General features: G+C 46.7%; 1 protein-coding gene across 2 annotated transcripts in view; it reads left to right on the plus strand.

Moving 5' to 3' along the window:
* The window catches only part of SMARCAD1 (SWI/SNF-related, matrix-associated actin-dependent regulator of chromatin, subfamily a, containing DEAD/H box 1), a 337,899-nt gene that overhangs the window by 230,783 nt on the left and 87,972 nt on the right, over positions 1-19,144 (plus strand). For both annotated transcript variants that reach the window (XM_063917359.1, XM_063917366.1), the window contains exons 13-16: positions 12,786-12,845; positions 12,941-13,016; positions 13,261-13,396; positions 16,765-16,902. In XM_063917359.1, the coding sequence (XP_063773429.1) occupies positions 12,786-12,845; positions 12,941-13,016; positions 13,261-13,396; positions 16,765-16,902 (410 nt within the window). The remainder of the gene's footprint in view (positions 1-12,785; positions 12,846-12,940; positions 13,017-13,260; positions 13,397-16,764; positions 16,903-19,144) is intronic.

The following is a 19,144-nucleotide window of genomic DNA, read 5'->3' on the forward strand; positions in this document are numbered from 1 at the left end:
TTGTTTAAAAAGGTATTTAAGGCCAATACGTTTTCTCTGACGTCCTAGTGGATGCTGGGAACTCCGTAAGGACCATGGGGAATAGCGGGCTCCGAAGGAGGCTGGGCACTCTAGAAAGATTTATGACTACCTGGTGTGCACTGGCTCCTCCCACTATGACCCTCCTCCAAGCCTCAGTTAGATTTTGTGCCCGGCCGAGGTTGGATGCACACTAGGGGCTCTCCTGAGCCCTTAGAAAGAAAGTATAGATTTAGGTTTTTTATTTTCAGTGAGACCTGCTGGCAACAGGCTCACTGCAGCGAGGGACTAAGGGGAGAAGAAGCGAACTCGCCTGCTTGCAGCCGGATTGGGCTTCTTAGGCTACTGGACACCATTAGCTCCAGAGGGATCGACCGCAGGCCCAGTCCTTGGTGTTCGGTCCCGGAGCCGCGCCGCCGTCCCCCTTACAGAGCCAGAAGCAAGAAGAGGTCCGGAAAATCGGCGGCAGAAGACATCAGTCTTCACCAAGGTAGCGCACAGCACTGCAGCTGTGCGCCATTGCTCCTCACACACACTTCACACTCCGGTCACTGAGGGTGCAGGGCGCTGGGGGGGGGCGACCTGAGAAGCAATTATAACACCTTGGCTGGCAAAAATACCACAATATATAGCCCCAGAGGCTATATATGTGGAAAATACCCCTGCCAGAATCCAGAAAAAAGCGGGAGAATAGTCCGCGGAAAAGGGGCGGAGCTATCTCCTGCAGCACACTGGCGCCATTTCTCCTTCACAGATCCGCTGGAAGGAAGCTCCCTGGCTCTCCCCTGCAGTCTACACTACAGAAAAGGGTAAAAAAAGAGAGGGGGGGGCACTAAATTTAGGTGCTGTATAAATTATATAGAAAAAGCAGCTATAGGGGACATAACTCAGTTAGTCCCTGCATTATATAGCGCTCTGGTGTGTGCTGGCATACTCTCACTCTGTCCCCCCAAAGGGCTTTTGTGGGTCCTGTCCTCTGTTGGAGCATTCCTTGTGTGTGTGCGGTGTCGGTACGGCTGTGTCGACATGTTTGACGAGGATAATGATGTGGAGACGGAGCAGATGCCTTTAGAAGGGATGTCACCCCCTGCGGGGCAGACACCTGAGTGGTTGAGCTTATGGAAAGAAATGAGTGCACGTATAGACTCCTTACATAAGAAATTTGACGACATGCCAAATGTGGGACAGCCGACTTCTCAGCTCGTGCCTGTCCAGGCGTCGCACAGGTCATCAGGGGCTCTAAAACGCCCGCTACCTCAGACCGCAGACCCAGATGTCGACACTGATACTGACACCAGTGTCGACGACGATGAGTCTAACCTGATGCCCACTAAGGCCATTCACTGCATGATTGAGGCAATGAAAGAGGTGTTACACATTTCTGATATAAATACAGGTACCACTAAAAAGGGTATTATGTTTGGGGAGAAAAAACTACCCGTAGTTTTTCCCCCATCAGATGAATTAAATGAAGTGTGGGAAGAAGCGTGGGCTTTCCCTGATAAAAAATTGGTAATTCCTAAGAAGGTACTAATGGCGTTCCCTTTCCCGCCAGAGGATAGGTCACGTTGGGAAACACCTCCTAGGGTGGATAAAGCGCTCACACGTTTGTCTAAAAAGGTGGCACTACCGTCTCCGGATACGGCCGCCCTCAAGGAACCTGCTGATAGAAAGCAGGAGGCGATCCTGAAGTCTGTATATACACACTCAGGCATTATACTTAGGCCAGCTATTGCGTCAGCTTGGATGTGCAGTGCTGCCGCTGCGTGGTCAGATAAACTGTCAGAAAATATTGACACATTAGACAGAGACACGATCCTGTTAACCATAGACCATATAAAAGACTCAGTCTTATATATGAGAGATGCACAGAGGGAAATCTGCCGACTGGCATCTAAAGTTAGTGCATTGTCCATTTCTGCTAGGAGAGGCTTATGGACTCGCCAGTGGACAGGAGATGCAGATTCTAAAAGGCACATGGAAGTGTTGCCATATAAGGGTGAGGAATTATTTGGGGATGGTCTCTCGGACCTAGTTTCCACAGCAACGTCTGGGAAGTCAGCATTTTTACCCCATGTCCCCTCACAGCCTAAGAAGGCGCCGTTTTATCAGGTTCAGTCCTTTCGGACCCAGAAAAACAGGCGTGGAAAAGGCGGGTCTTTTCTATCCAGAGGCAGAGGTAGGGGAAAAAGGCTGCAACAAACAGCAGGTTCCCAGGAGCAAAAGTCCTCCCCCGCTTCTTCTGCCAAGTCCGCCGCATGACGGTGGGGCTCCACAGGCGGAGCCTGGTACGGTGGGGGGCCGCCTCAAGAATTTCAGCGATAAGTGGGCTCGCTCACAGGTGGATCCCTGTATCCTTCAAATAGTATCTCAGGGGTACAAACTGGAATTCGAGGCGTCTCCACCCCACCAGTTCCTAAAATCTGCCTTGCCGATTGCTCCCTCAGACAGGGAGGCGGTGCTAGCGGCAATTCACAAGCTGTATTCCCAGCAGGTGATAATCAAGGTACCCCTACTTCAACAAGGCCGGGGTTACTATTCCACACTATTTGTGGTACCGAAACCGGACGGTTCGGTGAGACCCATTTTAAATTTGAAATCCTTGAACACATACATAAAAAAATTCAAGTTCAAGATGGAATCGCTCAGGGCGGTTATTGCGAGCCTGGAAGAGGGGGATTACATGGTATCCCTGGACATCAAGGATGCTTACTTGCATGTCCCCATTTACCATCCTCACCAGGAGTACCTCAGATTTGTGGTACAGGATTGCCATTACCAATTCCAGACGCTGCCGTTTGGACTGTCCACGGCACCGAGGGTATTTACCAAGGTTATGGCGGAAATGATGATACTCCTTCGAAAAAAGGGAGTTTTAATTATCCCGTACTTGGACGATCTCCTAATAAAAGCGAGGTCCAAGGAACAGTTGTTGGTGGGAGTAGCACTATCTCAGGAGGTGCTGCACCAGCACGGCTGGATTCTGAATATCCCAAAGTCACAGCTGGTTCCGACGACACGGCTACTGTTCCTGGGTATGATTCTGGATACAGTCCAGAAAAAAGTGTTTCTCCCGGAGGAGAAAGCCAGGGAGTTGTCATCTCTAGTCAGAGACCTCCTGAAGCCAAAACAGGTATCAGTCCATCGCTGCACGCGGGTCCTGGGAAAGATGGTGGCTTCTTACGAAGCAATTCCCTTCGGCAGGTTCCGTGCCAGAATCTTTCAGTGGGACCTGTTGGACCAGTGGTCCGGATCGCATCTTCAGATGCATCGCTTAATAACCCTGTCTCCAAGAACCAGGGTGTCTCTACTGTGGTGGCTGCAGAGTGCCCATCTTCTAGAGGGCCGCAGGTTCGGCATACAGGACTGGGTCCTGGAGACCACGGATGCCAGCCTTCGAGGCTGGGGGGCAGTCACACAGGGAAGAAACTTCCAAGGACTATGGTCGAGTCAGGAGACTTCCCTTCACATAAATATTCTGGAACTAAGGGCCATCTACAATGCCCTAAGTCAAGCAAAATCCCTGCTCCTACACCAGCCGGTGCTGATCCAGTCAGACAACATCACAGCAGTCGCCCATGTAAATCGACAGGGCGGCACAAGAAGCAGGATGGCGATGGCAGAAGCCACAAGAATCCTCCGATGGGCGGAGAATCATGTACTAGCACTGTCAGCAGTGTTCATTCCGGGAGTGGACAACTGGGAAGCAGACTTCCTCAGCAGACACGACCTCCGCCCGGGAGAGTGGGGACTTCATCCAGAAGTCTTCCAGATGCTGGTAAACCGTTGGGAAAAACCACAGGTGGACATGATGGCGTCCCGCCTCAACAAAAAGTTAAAAAGATATTGCGCCAGGTCAAGGGACCCTCAGGCGGTAGCTGTGGACGCTCTAGTGACACCGTGGGTGTACCAGTCGGTTTATGTGTTCCCTCCTCTGCCTCTCATACCAAAGGTATTGAGAATAATAAGAAAGCGAGGAGTAAACACAATTCTCGTGGTTCCGGATTGGCCAAGACGAGCGTGGTACCCGGAACTTCAAGAGATGCTCTCAGAGGACCCGTGGCCTCTACCGCTCAGACAGGACCTGCTACAGCAGGGGCCCTGTCTGTTCCAAGACTTACCGCGGCTGCGTTTGACAGCATGGCGGTTGAACACCGGATCCTAAAGGAAAAGGGTATTCCGGAAGAAGTCATTCCTACGCTTATTAAGGCCAGGAAAGATGTTACGGCAAAGCATTATCACCGCATATGGCGGAAATATGTTGCATGGTGCGAGGCCAAAAAGGCCCCAACAGAGGAATTTCAACTAGGTCGATTTCTGCATTTCCTGCAAGCAGGAGTGAATATGGGCCTAAAACTAGGCTCCATTAAAGTACAGATCTCGGCTCTGTCGATTTTCTTTCAAAAAGAACTAGCTTCAGTACCTGAAGTTCAGACATTTGTGAAAGGAGTGCTGCATATTCAGCCCCCGTTTGTGCCTCCTGTGGCACCTTGGGATCTCAACGTGGTGTTGAGTTTCTTAAAATCACATTGGTTTGAGCCACTAAAAACCGTGGATCTGAAATATCTCACGTGGAAAGTGGTCATGTTATTGGCCTTGGCTTCAGCCAGGCGAGTGTCAGAATTGGCGGCTTTATCATGTAAAAGCCCTTATCTGATTTTCCATATAGATAGGGCAGAATTGAGGACTCGTCCCCAATTTCTCCCTAAGGTGGTGTCAGCGTTTCACCTGAACCAGCCTATTGTGGTGCCTGCGGCTACTAGGGATTTGGAGGACTCCAAGTTGCTAGACGTTGTCAGGGCCCTGAAAATATATGTTTCCAGGACGGCTGGATTCAGAAAATCTGACTTGCTGTTTATCCTGTATGCACCCAACAAGCTGGGTGCTCCTGCTTCTAAGCAGTCTATTGCTCGCTGGATTTGTAGTACAATTCAGCTTGCACATTCTGTGGCAGGCCTGCCACAGCCAAAATCTGTAAAAGCCCATTCCACAAGGAAGGTGGGCTCATCTTGGGCGGCTGCCCGAGGGGTCTCGGCTTTACAACTTTGCCGAGCAGCTACTTGGTCAGGGGCAAACACGTTTGCAAAATTCTACAAATTTGATACCCTGGCTGAGGAGGACCTGGAGTTCTCTCATTCGGTGCTGCAGAGTCATCCGCACTCTCCCGCCCGTTTGGGAGCTTTGGTATAATCCCCATGGTCCTTACGGAGTTCCCAGCATCCACTAGGACGTCAGAGAAAATAAGAATTTACTCACCGGTAATTCTATTTCTCGTAGTCCGTAGTGGATGCTGGGCGCCCATCCCAAGTGCGGATTGTCTGCAATACTTGTTAATAGTTATTGTTAACTAAAGGGTTATTGTTGAGCCATCTGTTGAGAGGCTCAGTTGTTTTCATACTGTCAAACTGGATATAGTATCACGAGTTGTACGGTGTGATTGGTGTGGCTGGTAAGAGTCTTACCCGGGATTCTAAATCCTTCCTTATTATGTCAGCTCGTCCGGGCACAGTGTCCTAACTGAGGCTTGGAGGAGGGTCATAGTGGGAGGAGCCAGTGCACACCAGGTAGTCATAAATCTTTCTAGAGTGCCCAGCCTCCTTCGGAGCCCGCTATTCCCCATGGTCCTTACGGAGTTCCCAGCATCCACTACGGACTACGAGAAATAGAATTACCGGTGAGTAAATTCTTATTATTTGCCTTTTGAACAGATAACTCATCCTAACTTTGTTCCTTAATGCCCTTTATCAGATCTCCCAGCCCTTTCACCTATCTCGTTAGTGCGAGCGCTAAAACATTGTTACAGTTCCTGCCTTCATACAGCTGTGATTCTTGTGCTAGCATTGAACTAATGTCGGTTACTTATCAGGCTATATATGGAACTATGTATCTCTACGATGCGTATCGGAGCAATAAATAGTCTACCATCGTTGGTAGAGGACTTCTGTCTTATGTGGTGCTTGTCAGATGGGCTGATTCTGCTAACGTCAGCCTGCAGCTGAATGCAGCAGGTAATGGTATTTTGCGTAACCAGACACCGGATCGTGCAGTGTGTACGACCATGCGATATATCGTGCTATTGGTGCTCTAGTCGGCTGGGATATACATCGTCCTGATTTATACCCAGCCCAAGAGTGAACATATTACATTTTATGAGACTAATTTTGTTTCATTATGTACAATGCAGTCTCTAAACTGACAGAGCATCGCTACCCTAACAAGTCAATGCACTGTGCTATATGATAATCTCTGAAATAACATTACATTTCCGAAGATGTGGAATTGCTTGTGTGAATATCTAGCGTAGTCCAGCATCAGTAAATCATTGATTCTGATAAAGGGTTTCAGAACAGAATGAGCACCAACCTTAACCTGTTACATCTGTCTTGCACTGTGATGTGTATCATTGCGTCATAGGCACCTGGTATATTCATTTGTTTCTCTATCGTCCTAAGTGGATGCTGGGGTTCCTGAAAGGACCATGGGGAATAGCGGCTCCGCAGGAGACAGGGCACAAAAAAGTAAAGCTTTACTAGGTCAGGTGGTGTGCACTGGCTCCTCCCCCTATGACCCTCCTCCAGACTCCAGTTAGATTTTGTGCCCGAACGAGAAGGGTGCAATCTAGGTGGCTCTCCTAAAGAGCTGCTTAGAGAAAGTTTAGTTTAGGTTTTTTTCTTTACAGTGAGTCCTGCTGGCAACAGGATCACTGCAACGTGGGACTTAGGGGGAAAGTAGTAAACTCACCTGCATGCAGAGTGGATTTGCTGCTTGGCTACTGGACACCATTAGCTCCAGAGGGATCGAACACAGGCCCAGCCGTGGAGTCCGGTCCCGGAGCCGCGCCGCCGACCCCCTTGCAGATGCTGAAGCGTGAAGAGGTCCGGAAACCGGCGGCTGAAGACTCCTCAGTCTTCATAAGGTAGCGCACAGCACTGCAGCTGTGCGCCATTTTCCTCTCAGCACACTTCACTGGGCAGTCACTGAGGGTGCAGAGCGCTGGGGGGGGGCGCTCTGAGAGGCAAATATAAACCTTATACAAGGCTAAAAATACCTCACATATAGCCCATAGGGGCTATATGGAGATATTTAACCCCTGCCTGACTGGAAAAATAGCGGGAGAAGAACCCGCCGAAAAAGGGGCGGGGCCTATCTCCTCAGCACACGGCGCCATTTTCTGTCACAGCTCCGCTGGTCAGAACGGCTCCCAGGTCTCTCCCCTGCACTGCACTACAGAAACAGGGTAAAACAGAGAGGGGGGGCACATTAATGGCTATATATATATATATTAAAGCAGCTATAAGGGAGCACTTAATATAAGGATATCCCTTGTATATATAGCGCTTTGTGGTGTGTGCTGGCAGACTCTCCCTCTGTCTCCCCAAAAGGGCTAGTGGGTCCTGTCTTCATTAGAGCATTCCCTGTGAGTTTGCGGTGTGTGTCGGTACGTGGTGTCGACATGTATGAGGACGATATTGGTGTGGAGGCGGAGCAATTGCCAAATATGCAGATGTCACCCCCCAGGGGGTCGACACCAGAATGGATGCCTTTATTTGTGGAATTACGTGATGGTTTATCTTCCCTTAAACAGTCAGTTGAGGACATGAGGCGGCCGGACAATCAATTAATGCCTGTCCAGGCGCCTCAAACACCGTCAGGGGCTGTAAAACGCCCTTTGCCTCAGTCGGTCGACACAGACCCAGACACGGGCACTGATTCCAGTGACGACGGTAGAAATTCAAACGTATTTTCCAGTAGGGCCACACGTTATATGATTTTGGCAATGAAGGAGACGTTACATTTAGCTGATACTACAGATACCGTAAAACAGGGTATTATGTATGGTGTGAAAAAACTACAAACAGTTTTTCCTGAATCAGAAGAATTAAATGACGTGTGTGATGAAGCGTGGGTTGCTCCTGATAAAAAGTTGATAATTTCAAAAAAGTTATTGGCATTATACCCTTTCCCGCCAGAGGTTAGGGCGCGCTGGGAAACACCCCCTAAGGTGGACAAGGCGCTCACACGCTTATCCAAACAAGTGGCGTTACCCTCTCCTGAGACGGCCGCACTTAAGGATCCATCAGATAGAAAGATGGAAGTTATTCAAAAGAATATATACACACATGCAGGTGTTATACTACGACCAGCTATAGCAACTGCCTGGATGTGCAGTGCTGGAGTAGTTTGGTCAGAATCCCTGATTGAAAATATTGATACCCTAGATAGGGACAATGTCTTACTGTCGTTAGAACAAATAAAGGATGCATTTATCTATATGCGTGATGCACAGAGGGATATTTGCACACTGGCATCTCGGGTGAGTGCTATGTCCATTTCAGCCAGAAGAGCCTTATGGACACGACAGTGGACAGGCGATGCGGATTCAAAACGTCACATGGAGGTTTTGCCGTATAAAGGGGAGGAGTTATTTGGAGTTGGTCTATCAGACTTGGTGGCCACGGCTACTGCCGGGAAATCCACTTTTTTACCTCAAGTCACTCCCCAACAGAGAAAGGCACCGACCTTTCAACCGCAGCCTTTTCGCTCCTACAAAAATAAGAGAGCAAAGGGCTTGTCGTACCTGCCACGAGGCAGAGGAAGAGGGAAGAGACACCAACAGGCAGCTCCTTCCCAGGAACAGAAGCCCTCCCCGGCTCCTGCAAAAACCTCAGCATGACGCTGGGGCCTCTCAAGCGGACTCGGGGACAGTGGGGGGCCGTCTCAAAAATTACAGCGCGCAGTGGGCTCACTCGCAGGTAGACCCCTGGATCCTGCAGATAATATCTCAGGGGTACAGGTTGGAATTAGAGACGGATCCTCCTCATCGTTTCCTGAAGTCTGCCTTACCAACCGTCTCTTCCGAAAGGGAGAGGGTGTTGGAAGCCATTCACAAGCTGTACGCTCAGCAGGTGATAGTCAAAGTACCCCTATTACAACAAGGAAAGGGGTATTATTCCACTCTATTTGTGGTACCGAAGCCGGATGGCTCGGTAAGGCCTATTCTAAATCTGAAGTCCTTGAACCTCTACATAAAAAAGTTCAAGTTCAAGATGGAGTCACTCAGAGCAGTGATAGCGAACCTGGAAGAAGGGGACTTTATGGTATCCTTGGACATCAAGGATGCGTATCTACACGTTCCGATTTACCCCGCACACAGGGGTACCTCAGGTTCATTGTTCAAAACTGTCACTATCAGTTTCAGACGCTGCCGTTCGGATTGTCCACGGCGCCTCGGGTCTTTACCAAGGTAATGGCCGAGATGATGATTCTTCTTCGAAGAAAAGGCGTATTAGTTATCCCATACTTGGACGATCTCCTAATAAGGGCAAGGTCCAGAGAACAGCTGGAGACAGCTTTAGCACTATCTCAAGAGGTGCTAAGACAACACGGGTGGATTCTGAATATTCCAAAATCCCATTTAATCCCGACAACTCGTCTGCTGTTCCTAGGAATGATTCTGGACACGGTTCAGAAAAAGGTTTTCCTTCCAGAGGAAAAAGCCAAGGAGTTATCCGATCTGGTCAGGAACCTCCTAAAACCAGGAAAAGTGTCAGTACATCAATGCACAAGAGTCCTGGGAAAAATGGTGGCTTCTTACGAAGCAATTCCATTCGGCAGATTCCATGCAAGAATATTCCAAAGGGATCTGTTGGACAAATGGTCAGGGTCGCATCTGCAGATGCACCTGCGAATAACCCTGTCACCAAAGACAAGGGTGTCACTTCTGTGGTGGTTGCAGAAGGCTCACCTATTAGAAGGCCGCAGATTCGGCATTCAGGATTGGATCCTGGTGACCACGGACGCCAGCCTGAGAGGCTGGGGAGCAGTCACACAAGGAAGAAACTTCCAGGGAGTATGGACGAGTCTGGAAAAGTCTCTTCACATAAACATTCTGGAACTAAGAGCAATCTACAATGCTCTAAGCCAGGCGGAACTTCTCCTGCAAGGAAAGCCGGTGTTGATTCAGTCGGACAACATCACGGCGGTCGCCCATGTAAACAGGCAGGGCGGCACAAGAAGCAGGAGTGCAATGGCAGAAGCTGCCAAGATTCTTCGCTGGGCGGAGAATCACGTGATAGCACTGTCAGCAGTGTTCATCCCGGGCGTGGACAACTGGGAAGCAGACTTCCTCAGCAGACACGATCTTCATCCGGGAGAGTGGGGTCTACATCCAGAAGTCTTCAACATGTTAATAGACCGTTGGGAAAGACCAATTGTAGACATGATGGCGTCTCGCCTCAACAAGAAACTGGACAAATATTGCGCCAGGTCAAGAGATCCACAGGCAATAGCTGTGGACGCACTGGTAACTCCTTGGGTGTACCAGTCAGTGTATGTGTTTCCTCCTCTGCCGCTCATACCAAAGGTATTGAAGATCATACGGCAAAGAAGAGTAAGAACAATACTAGTGGTTCCGGATTGGCCGAGAAGGACTTGGTATCCGGAACTTCAAGAGATGCTCACGGACGAACCGTGGCCTCTACCTCTGAGAAGGGACCTGCTACAGCAGGGTCCCTGTCTTTTTCAAGACTTACCGCGGCTGCGTTTGACGGCATGGCGGTTGAACGCCAGATCCTAAAAGGGAAAGGCATTCCAGAAGAAGTCATTCCTACCTTGATTAAGGCACGGAAGGAAGTCACCGTGAAACATTATCACCGCATTTGGCGAAAATATGTAGCGTGGTGCGAGGATCGGAGGGTTCCGACGGAGGAATTCCAACTGGGTCGTTTCCTACATTTCCTGCAATCAGGATTATCTATGGGTCTCAAATTGGGATCCATTAAGGTTCAAATTTCGGCCCTGTCAATATTCTTCCAAAAAGAATTGGCCTCTGTCCCTGAGGTCCAGACTTTTGTCAAGGGAGTACTGCATATACAGCCTCCTGTGGTGCCTCCGGTGGCACCGTGGGATCTAAATGTAGTTTTAGATTTCCTCAAATCCCATTGGTTTGAACCATTGAAAAAGGTGGATTTGAAATATCTCACATTGAAAGTGACTATGTTACTAGCCCTGGCCTCTGCCAGGAGAGTATCTGAATTGGCGGCTTTATCTTATAAAAGTCCTTATCTAATCTTCCATTCGGATAGGGCAGAACTGCGGACTCGTCCGCATTTTCTCCCTAAAGTGGTATCAGCATTTCATCTGAACCAACCTATTGTGGTGCCTGCGGCCACTAGCGACTTGGAGGACTCCAAGTTGTTGGACGTTGTCAGAGCCTTAAAAATATACATTGCAAGGACGGCTGGAGTCAGAAAATCTGACTCGCTGTTTATATTGTATGCACCCAACAAGTTGGGCGCACCTGCTTCTAAGCAGTCGATTGCTCGTTGGATTTGTAACACAATTCAACTTGCACATTCTGTGGCAGGCCTGCCACAGCCTAAAACTGTAAAAGCCCACTCCACAAGGAAGGTGGGCTCATCTTGGGCGGCTGCCCGAGGGGTCTCGGCATTACAACTCTGCCGAGCAGCTACGTGGTCGGGGGAGAACACGTTTGTAAAATTTTACAAATTTGATACCCTGGCAAAGGAGGACCTGGAGTTCTCTCATTCGGTGCTGCAGAGTCATCCGCACTCTCCCGCCCGTTTGGGAGCTTTGGTATAATCCCCATGGTCCTTTCAGGAACCCCAGCATCCACTTAGGACGATAGAGAAAATAAGAATTTACTTACCGATAATTCTATTTCTCGGAGTCCGTAGTGGATGCTGGGCGCCCATCCCAAGTGCGGATTATCTGCAATACTTGTACATAGTTATTGTTAACTAATTCGGGTTATTGTTAAGGAGCCATCTTTAAGAGGCCCTTTCTGTTGTCATACTGTTAACTGGGTTTAGATCACAAGTTGTACGGTGTGATTGGTGTGGCTGGTATGAGTCTTACCCGGGATTCAAAATGCCTCCCTTATTGTGTATGCTCGTCCGGGCACAGTACCTAACTGGAGTCTGGAGGAGGGTCATAGGGGGAGGAGCCAGTGCACACCACCTGACCTAGTAAAGCTTTACTTTTTTGTGCCCTGTCTCCTGCGGAGCCGCTATTCCCCATGGTCCTTTCAGGAACCCCAGCATCCACTACGGACTCCGAGAAATAGAATTATCGGTAAGTAAATTCTTATTTTTTACTTCACCAGTGTCTGTGTAAGAGGGCAAGGTATAGCAAACCTGTAACTTATCAGAGCACAACAATTGTTTCTCATTGGTTGTTACCAGAAACAAAATACAACTTACACAATATATAATGGCTGAATGGGGTGTCGCGCACCCTTCCAATCACCCATCCCAAGCTACCTTTTTGGGGGAAAATTTGTTGCCAGTACCTGTAAAGCAGTGGCCCAAGGAGACCTTTTGGCTCCCATAAAAATACATGTCTTTGGTGTCTCACAATTCCCGATTTGACTAAGGCTGCATACATACTATGTCAATATGTGCCTGATTTGTAGTTTCCGGACAAATAAGAACGACAAATAGCGCCGTGTGTATGCCTGATTTGCCTGCTCTTGCAGTTGTTAGTGATGTCTTCTGGTAGGCCCAGATACAGGGCCAACCAGAAGACATCTGTAATGATGCCATGCTACCAAATGCAGATTGACATCCTCCGTCACTCAGTTTCCCCCCTGGATGTGTGTATGCACTTGCTGATGCATTAATGTTTTCGCAATCCTCTCACAAATTGGTTTAGTTGTTAAAACAAGCTAAGTATATATTAATTTTTTCCAATATTTTTTTCTTCCCATGTACAGTACCCTGCTCAATATTTCTGCCTTCGTTTCACAGATAACTGGATTCGAGAGTTCAATCAGTGGTGTCCAGATATGAACATCTTGTTATACTATGGTAAAAATATGTTGGTTATGTCTTTAATAATTTATTCAATGTATATTTGCTTTTTAAGCATTGATATTTTGTAACTATATTTTCTCTACTTGCAGGTTCTCAAGAAGAAAGAAAATACTTACGCTATGACATCCTTAATAAAGTTGTAGAATTTTATGTAATTGTCACAACGTAAGTATTCTTAGAGATGTCTAGTGTCCTCTTGTGGCAGACTTGGGACATTGCAATGTTTTTCCTCCTACGTTAATGCTAGGCTTTTACATTAGATTGTACTTTAATATAGACAATCTTACCTCCCTGTTTGTGTGCGAATACCTAGTCTCCTTTTATTACTACTCATTTGTAAAGTTCAATGAAATATGCTACCATTGTATAAATAAATGATAATACTACTACTGTTTTGTTTTTTTTACAGATACAATTGTGCAATCAGCAATGCAGAGGATCGCAGTTTGTTCAGACGTGTGAAGCTAAATTATGCTGTATTTGATGAAGGCCACATGCTCAAGAATATGAGTGCCATTCGATATCAGCACCTTATGACTTTAAATGTAAGTCTCACCCGACATGCGTTCTTCATAGGGAGAATTGTTTACAGTGCTTTAATAGAGGATATGATCTCATGATTAAACCTGCTAGGCCATTCCTTCCAGTTAGTAAATTCTTTAATGGAACAAATCTGAACTTGTATGAATAGTAAGTGTTCAGATCAGCAGTCATTTGCAGTATTTTAACAAAAGCTGTTTTGAGTTAGCCACTTGACGACGTGTTCTATAATACATTAATGTTTAAGCTGCCTTAACTTGAAGCTCTTCTAAACTGTTTCATAAAAATAAATTGGCAAACATTAGAATAATGAATATGCATAAGCATTAATCTGCTTTGAATTTACTAATAGCTTTTGTAGATATGTTATGTGGTAATTTTCATTACATTATTTCACGTAAAATAAATCATTTTCCTGTATAGAAATCCTGTCACTTTAAATATATAATAAGTCCTTTTACCTCTCAGCATGTGTATTTACTAACCGGTTACAAGAATTTGTAGTGTGTTAGCCCTAGCAGAGGCTTTGTATAGTTTTGCAGTCTGCATATGCTGGTGCCTTAAACTTTATTTCATATCCTGTTTTATGTACTGCTAGTTTTAGACCATTGTTTTTCAACTGCATAGTGTGCTGCTAAGTGGGAATAGAAAAAGCTATTTACTATCATTACCAGGTTTGGGTCAGTGCTTTTTTTCATTTATTTGATTGCTATGTACGGCCAATTTGAGGAATTGCTTAGGGGCAGGCAATGTGTGGAAACACTATGGTTGATTGTGTGCCATTACTATCGGGGACAGTGTGTGGGGAAATTACTGCGTGGGGTTGACAATGTGTGGAATTACTGATGCTGCATTCAGATCGCAAATGCCGGATCCTACCCGGTAAGAGAAACGTGTACTTACCGGGTGGGATCCGGCATTTGCGCTCCGTTGCTGGCTTTCCGACCCGGCAATATACCGGGTCGGTTGCCATAGCAGCGGAGGGCGCAGCAGGAGCAGGGGCGGGGGTGGAGGCGGCGCTGGGAGATGAGCTCATCTCCTGCGCCGCCTCTCCCTACGCTGTGAATGGGAGCCGTGTCGCATCGGAACGGCTCCCATTCACACTGCGCCTGACCAGGTAATCAACCCGGTAATAACCCTTCTTTTTTACCGAGTTGAATTACCGGGTCAGGCGACCCGCTAATTCTGAAAAGGAGCTTTCACATCACACACTGACCCGTTTCGACACGGCAATACGCCGTGTCGATACCGGGTTTTTAGTGCGATGTAAAAGGGGTATATGAGGACAGTATTTGGTGGCATTGCTGTGGGGGATGGTGTGTGGAATTACTATGAGTGAGTGTGTGGTGGCATTACTATGGGGGACAGTGTGTGGCGGCATTACTGTGGGGAGGGCAGTGTGTGGAATTACTGTTGGGGCCAATGTGTTTAATTACTGTGTGGCTTAATGGATTTGTTAATTACTGTGGGGGCCAGTGTGTGTGTGTATTTCTCCTTGGCGTTCAATGTATCTGTGTGTGTTTTTTTTCTTGGGGTACTGATGGTGTGGCAATTTTAAAATCTTGTCTGGTGTGATAAAAGTTGAAAATCACTGCTTTAGACACTTTGTACAGTTATACGCCTTTCACACACAGCCTAAATACCTGGGGGTGTTTTCAGTGTACGTGCACTGACCCGGGACTTTTGTCTGAACAATTATGACCCGGTCGGAGTCCTGGGTCCCCTGACTGCTCGGATTCAAGGTCTATCCCGGTGCAGGTTATGATGACCCGGGTTATGCAGATTGATTCACACAGAAGCGCTTGGAGATTACCTCATCTCCAAGCATCCACTGCCTGACGAAAGACCTGGGTCTGGTGTGAATGGAGAAGACCAAGGAGTAACCCGGATCCAGACACCATGGGGTAAATTTACTAAGGTGGGAGATTTTTAGAACTAGTGATGTTGCCCATAGCAACCAATCAGATTATATCTATCTGCTAGAAGCAGCTAGATAAATGGTAAGTAGAATCTGATTGGTTGCCATGGGCAACATCACCAGTTCTAAAAATCTCCCACCTTAGTAAATTTACCCCCATGTGTAAAAGGGAGTTTAAAAGCTCAGACCCGCTGAAGCCAGGTTGATAGACCCGGGTCAGAGCCATGACATTACCTGCTCTTATGTGTGAAAGGGGTATTATACTTACTAGAGATGTGTCCTCCTACAATGAGCCTCAGTATGCCATGTGACGTGGAGTGATCCAGCAGGTCCTGTGAGGCATCTTTTTCACATCTTTTTACCTGAAAAATGCATCTTAGTTGCAATGCATTGTGACTTCAGTGCACCGGGAGACTTTTCTGATTAATTTGATATAAGTGTGGCATTGAGTCTGTATACAAAGTGCAACAGAGCTTCTATTGGAAAAAAGCCATGGCAGCTGCATCGTGTCACTTTGTATACAGATTCGAACTCAGTCACACAGATATACAATTGCTGCATATCAAATTAATCAACACAGTCTGTTAGTGCTTCCTAGTCGCATTGCATTGCAAGTAAGGCTGGTTACACACTAGAACGATGTCTGTCAGCTGACATCACACCCAACGGGATGAGATATCTGTTGACCATACACACTGAACGTTATAGCGCACGATCACGGAGTATATTGTTCATTAGCCACATTCAGCAGCATAGTGTAAGGTGCCGGGTCGTCCCATTGTCCATGCAGCACAGCAGATGCGACGATCCCGACATTGGCAGGCAGGATTGCCCAGTAGTGAGTACACTACACGGTGTGCACGATATGTTGGTCCAGTACTGTCCGTTAATAAATTATAATATAAAGCATCCAGACAGTGCTAAATTTCACATTTTATTCATCACCTCAATCGTTTTGATTCTAATAATCTAATACATCTTAAAATAACTTAATTCATCTGTAAACTATGTTGGCTGCCAATATGTATTTTACAAAATATTCTATATATTTTTAAAGACTGACCATTTGCCCCCACTACTGTTAATGAAATTGTGAATAGTATAGCACTGTTGCCCACAAGGCCAAACTATTCACTTTGTCCAGTCATTATAATTTGAAAACACACAAGTCTGGATTAACGTGTTTTTTTTGGGCAGGTAAATGACGTGCATTTTTCCAAAAGTGTAATACTCGCACTGCGCACCGTTTTTCATGGCTATTAGAGAAGATTGTGAACAGTTTTTTATTGATTAAGTATGTATGGTTTGAAAAGGTTTGAAGGCTTGTATATCTGGGTGTTTTTATTTTTTACATCTGCAGCCCAAGTTAATATGAAAACATGTTGGCATTCTCAATTCTAACAGTAATTTTGATTGGTCATTTACTACCTGTGTTATTTCATATTGCACATATAGGCCAAGAACCGCCTGCTACTGACTGGAACGCCAGTCCAGAATAACTTGCTGGAACTGATGTCTCTGTTGAACTTTGTCATGCCGCACATGTTCAGCAGCAGCACCAGCGAGATCAAGAGAATGTTCTCTTCCAAATCGGTAATGTCAAAGTAATTCTATATTTTTATAGCGAAGAAAAAATAAAAGTTGTAGCAAGACCATTGTACAGATGTGTCCTCATACATCTTGCCTCAATACGCCATGTAGCGGGAGATGCCTGGCGTGAGTGAGCTGACAGGTCCTGTGCAATCCTTTTAGTGTTGGGCATCTTTTCTTGCCGAAAATGGGTCTTGTTTGCATCTCCATGCAAATGGGACGCACAAGCAGAATCTGCTGGTTAAAATGATATGCGGCTATTCTCAGTGTGTCTGCGGCTATAACTTCATCTGAAATGGTACTTTGTGTAGCAATGTAACGTACCATTTTTGTATGCAGATACAGCCACGGTTGCACACAGAATAAAGGCATGCTGCATATCCTTTTAATCCGCATAAGATGCTTGTGTGTCTTGTTCACATCGTTTTGCGAGTAAGACACATATTAATGGAAAAAGTCACACGTAAAGACACTCCGCGCTACCGAGTTACTCCATGGCAGGGCGTGACTAGAAGGGCTGTTTAACGTGCATGGAGACTAGATGTATGTGGACATATCTGTGGTCCTATTTTAAGGCTGGATAATTTGATTTGTTTCTGCATTACCGTTTTTAACCACTTAATTGCTACAACCTTAATTCACTTTATATAGTCAGGACTACTGTCGATTTGAATTTGGTTTAATCACCTATAAACTTTGCATCCTACAACAGCATACTTTTACACTACGTTAAGCTGCGCCCACTACAGATATACTACCTAAGACATGGCAGGGTTATGTCAGCACTGTACCAGAATGACCTGATAGCCATTAGTAGTTTATTATTTATTCTACCTTCGCGCCATCTAGTGAAATATCCTGCTCTATAGATATTACACAGCCACTGTGCTAACACTTTGGTAGTAGGTTAATGATGAAGACCAGGAATATACGATCATCTAGCAAATTTATATATTCTATCTCTTTAACCCAAATCAATAAAGGGTTAAGATAGATGTGGTATTTAATATTACTGGGCATTACTGAATATGATTCCTTGTTTTAAAAAGCTACTTTGGCTAGATATGCCGATTGCTTGGGTTCTCATTGATCTAAATAGAACTTTTTTATTTTACTGCATTTCATGATGGAAGACTCGCATTTTTATACTAAAACACATCTCATTGTTATATTTCTCTGACGTCCTAAGTGGATGCTGGGGACTCCGTCAGGACCATGGGGATTAGCGGCTCCGCAGGAGACAGGGCACAAAACTAAAGCTTTAGGATCAGGTGGTGTGTACTGGCTCCTCCCCCTATGACCCTCCTCCAAGCCTCAGTTAGGTTTTTGTGCCCGTCCGAGCAGGGTGCAATCTAGGTGGCTCTCTTAAGGAGCTGCTTAGAAAAAGTTTTTAGGTTTCTTATTTTCAGTGAGTCCTGCTGGCAACAGGCTCACTGCATCGAGGGACTTAGGGGAGAGAAGTAAACTCACCTGCGTGCAGGATGGATTGGCTTCTTAGGCTACTGGACACCATTAGCTCCAGAGGGAGTCGGAACACAGGTCTCACCCTGGGGTTCGTCCCGGAGCCGCGCCGCCGACCCCCCTTGCAGATGCTGAAGATTGAAGGTCCAGAAACCGGCGGCAGAAGGCTTTTCAGTCTTCATGAAGGTAGCGCACAGCACTGCAGCTGTGCGCCATTGTTGTCACACACTTCACACCAACGGTCACGGAGGGTGCAGGGCGTTGCTGGGGGCGCCCTGGGCAGCAATGTATAATACCTTATTCTGGCTAAAAATACATCACATATAGCCCCTGGAGGCTATATGGATGTATTTAACCCCTGCCAGGTCTCAGAAAAACGGGAGAAGAAGCCCGCCGAAAAGGGGGCGGGGCCTATTCTCAGCACACAGCGCCATTTTCCCTCACAGAAAGGCTGGTGGGAAGGCTCTCAGGCTCTCCCCTGCACTGCACTACAGAAACAGGGTTAAAACAGAGAGGGGGGGCACTTATTTGGCGATATGTATATATATATTAAAATGCTATAAGGGAAAAACACTTATATAAAGGTTGTCCCTGTATAATATAGCGTTTTTGGTGTGTGCTGGCAAACTCTCCCTCTGTCTCCCCAAAGGGCTAGTGGGGTCCTGTCCTCTATCAGAGCATTCCCTGTGTGTGTGCTGTGTGTCGGTACTTGTGTGTCGACATGTATGAGGACGATGTTGGTGAGGAGGCGGAGCAATTGCCGGTAATGGTGATGTCACTCTCT

This window comes from Pseudophryne corroboree, chromosome 1, assembly GCF_028390025.1.
Source record: "Pseudophryne corroboree isolate aPseCor3 chromosome 1, aPseCor3.hap2, whole genome shotgun sequence".
Taxonomy (NCBI): Eukaryota; Metazoa; Chordata; class Amphibia; order Anura; family Myobatrachidae; genus Pseudophryne; species Pseudophryne corroboree.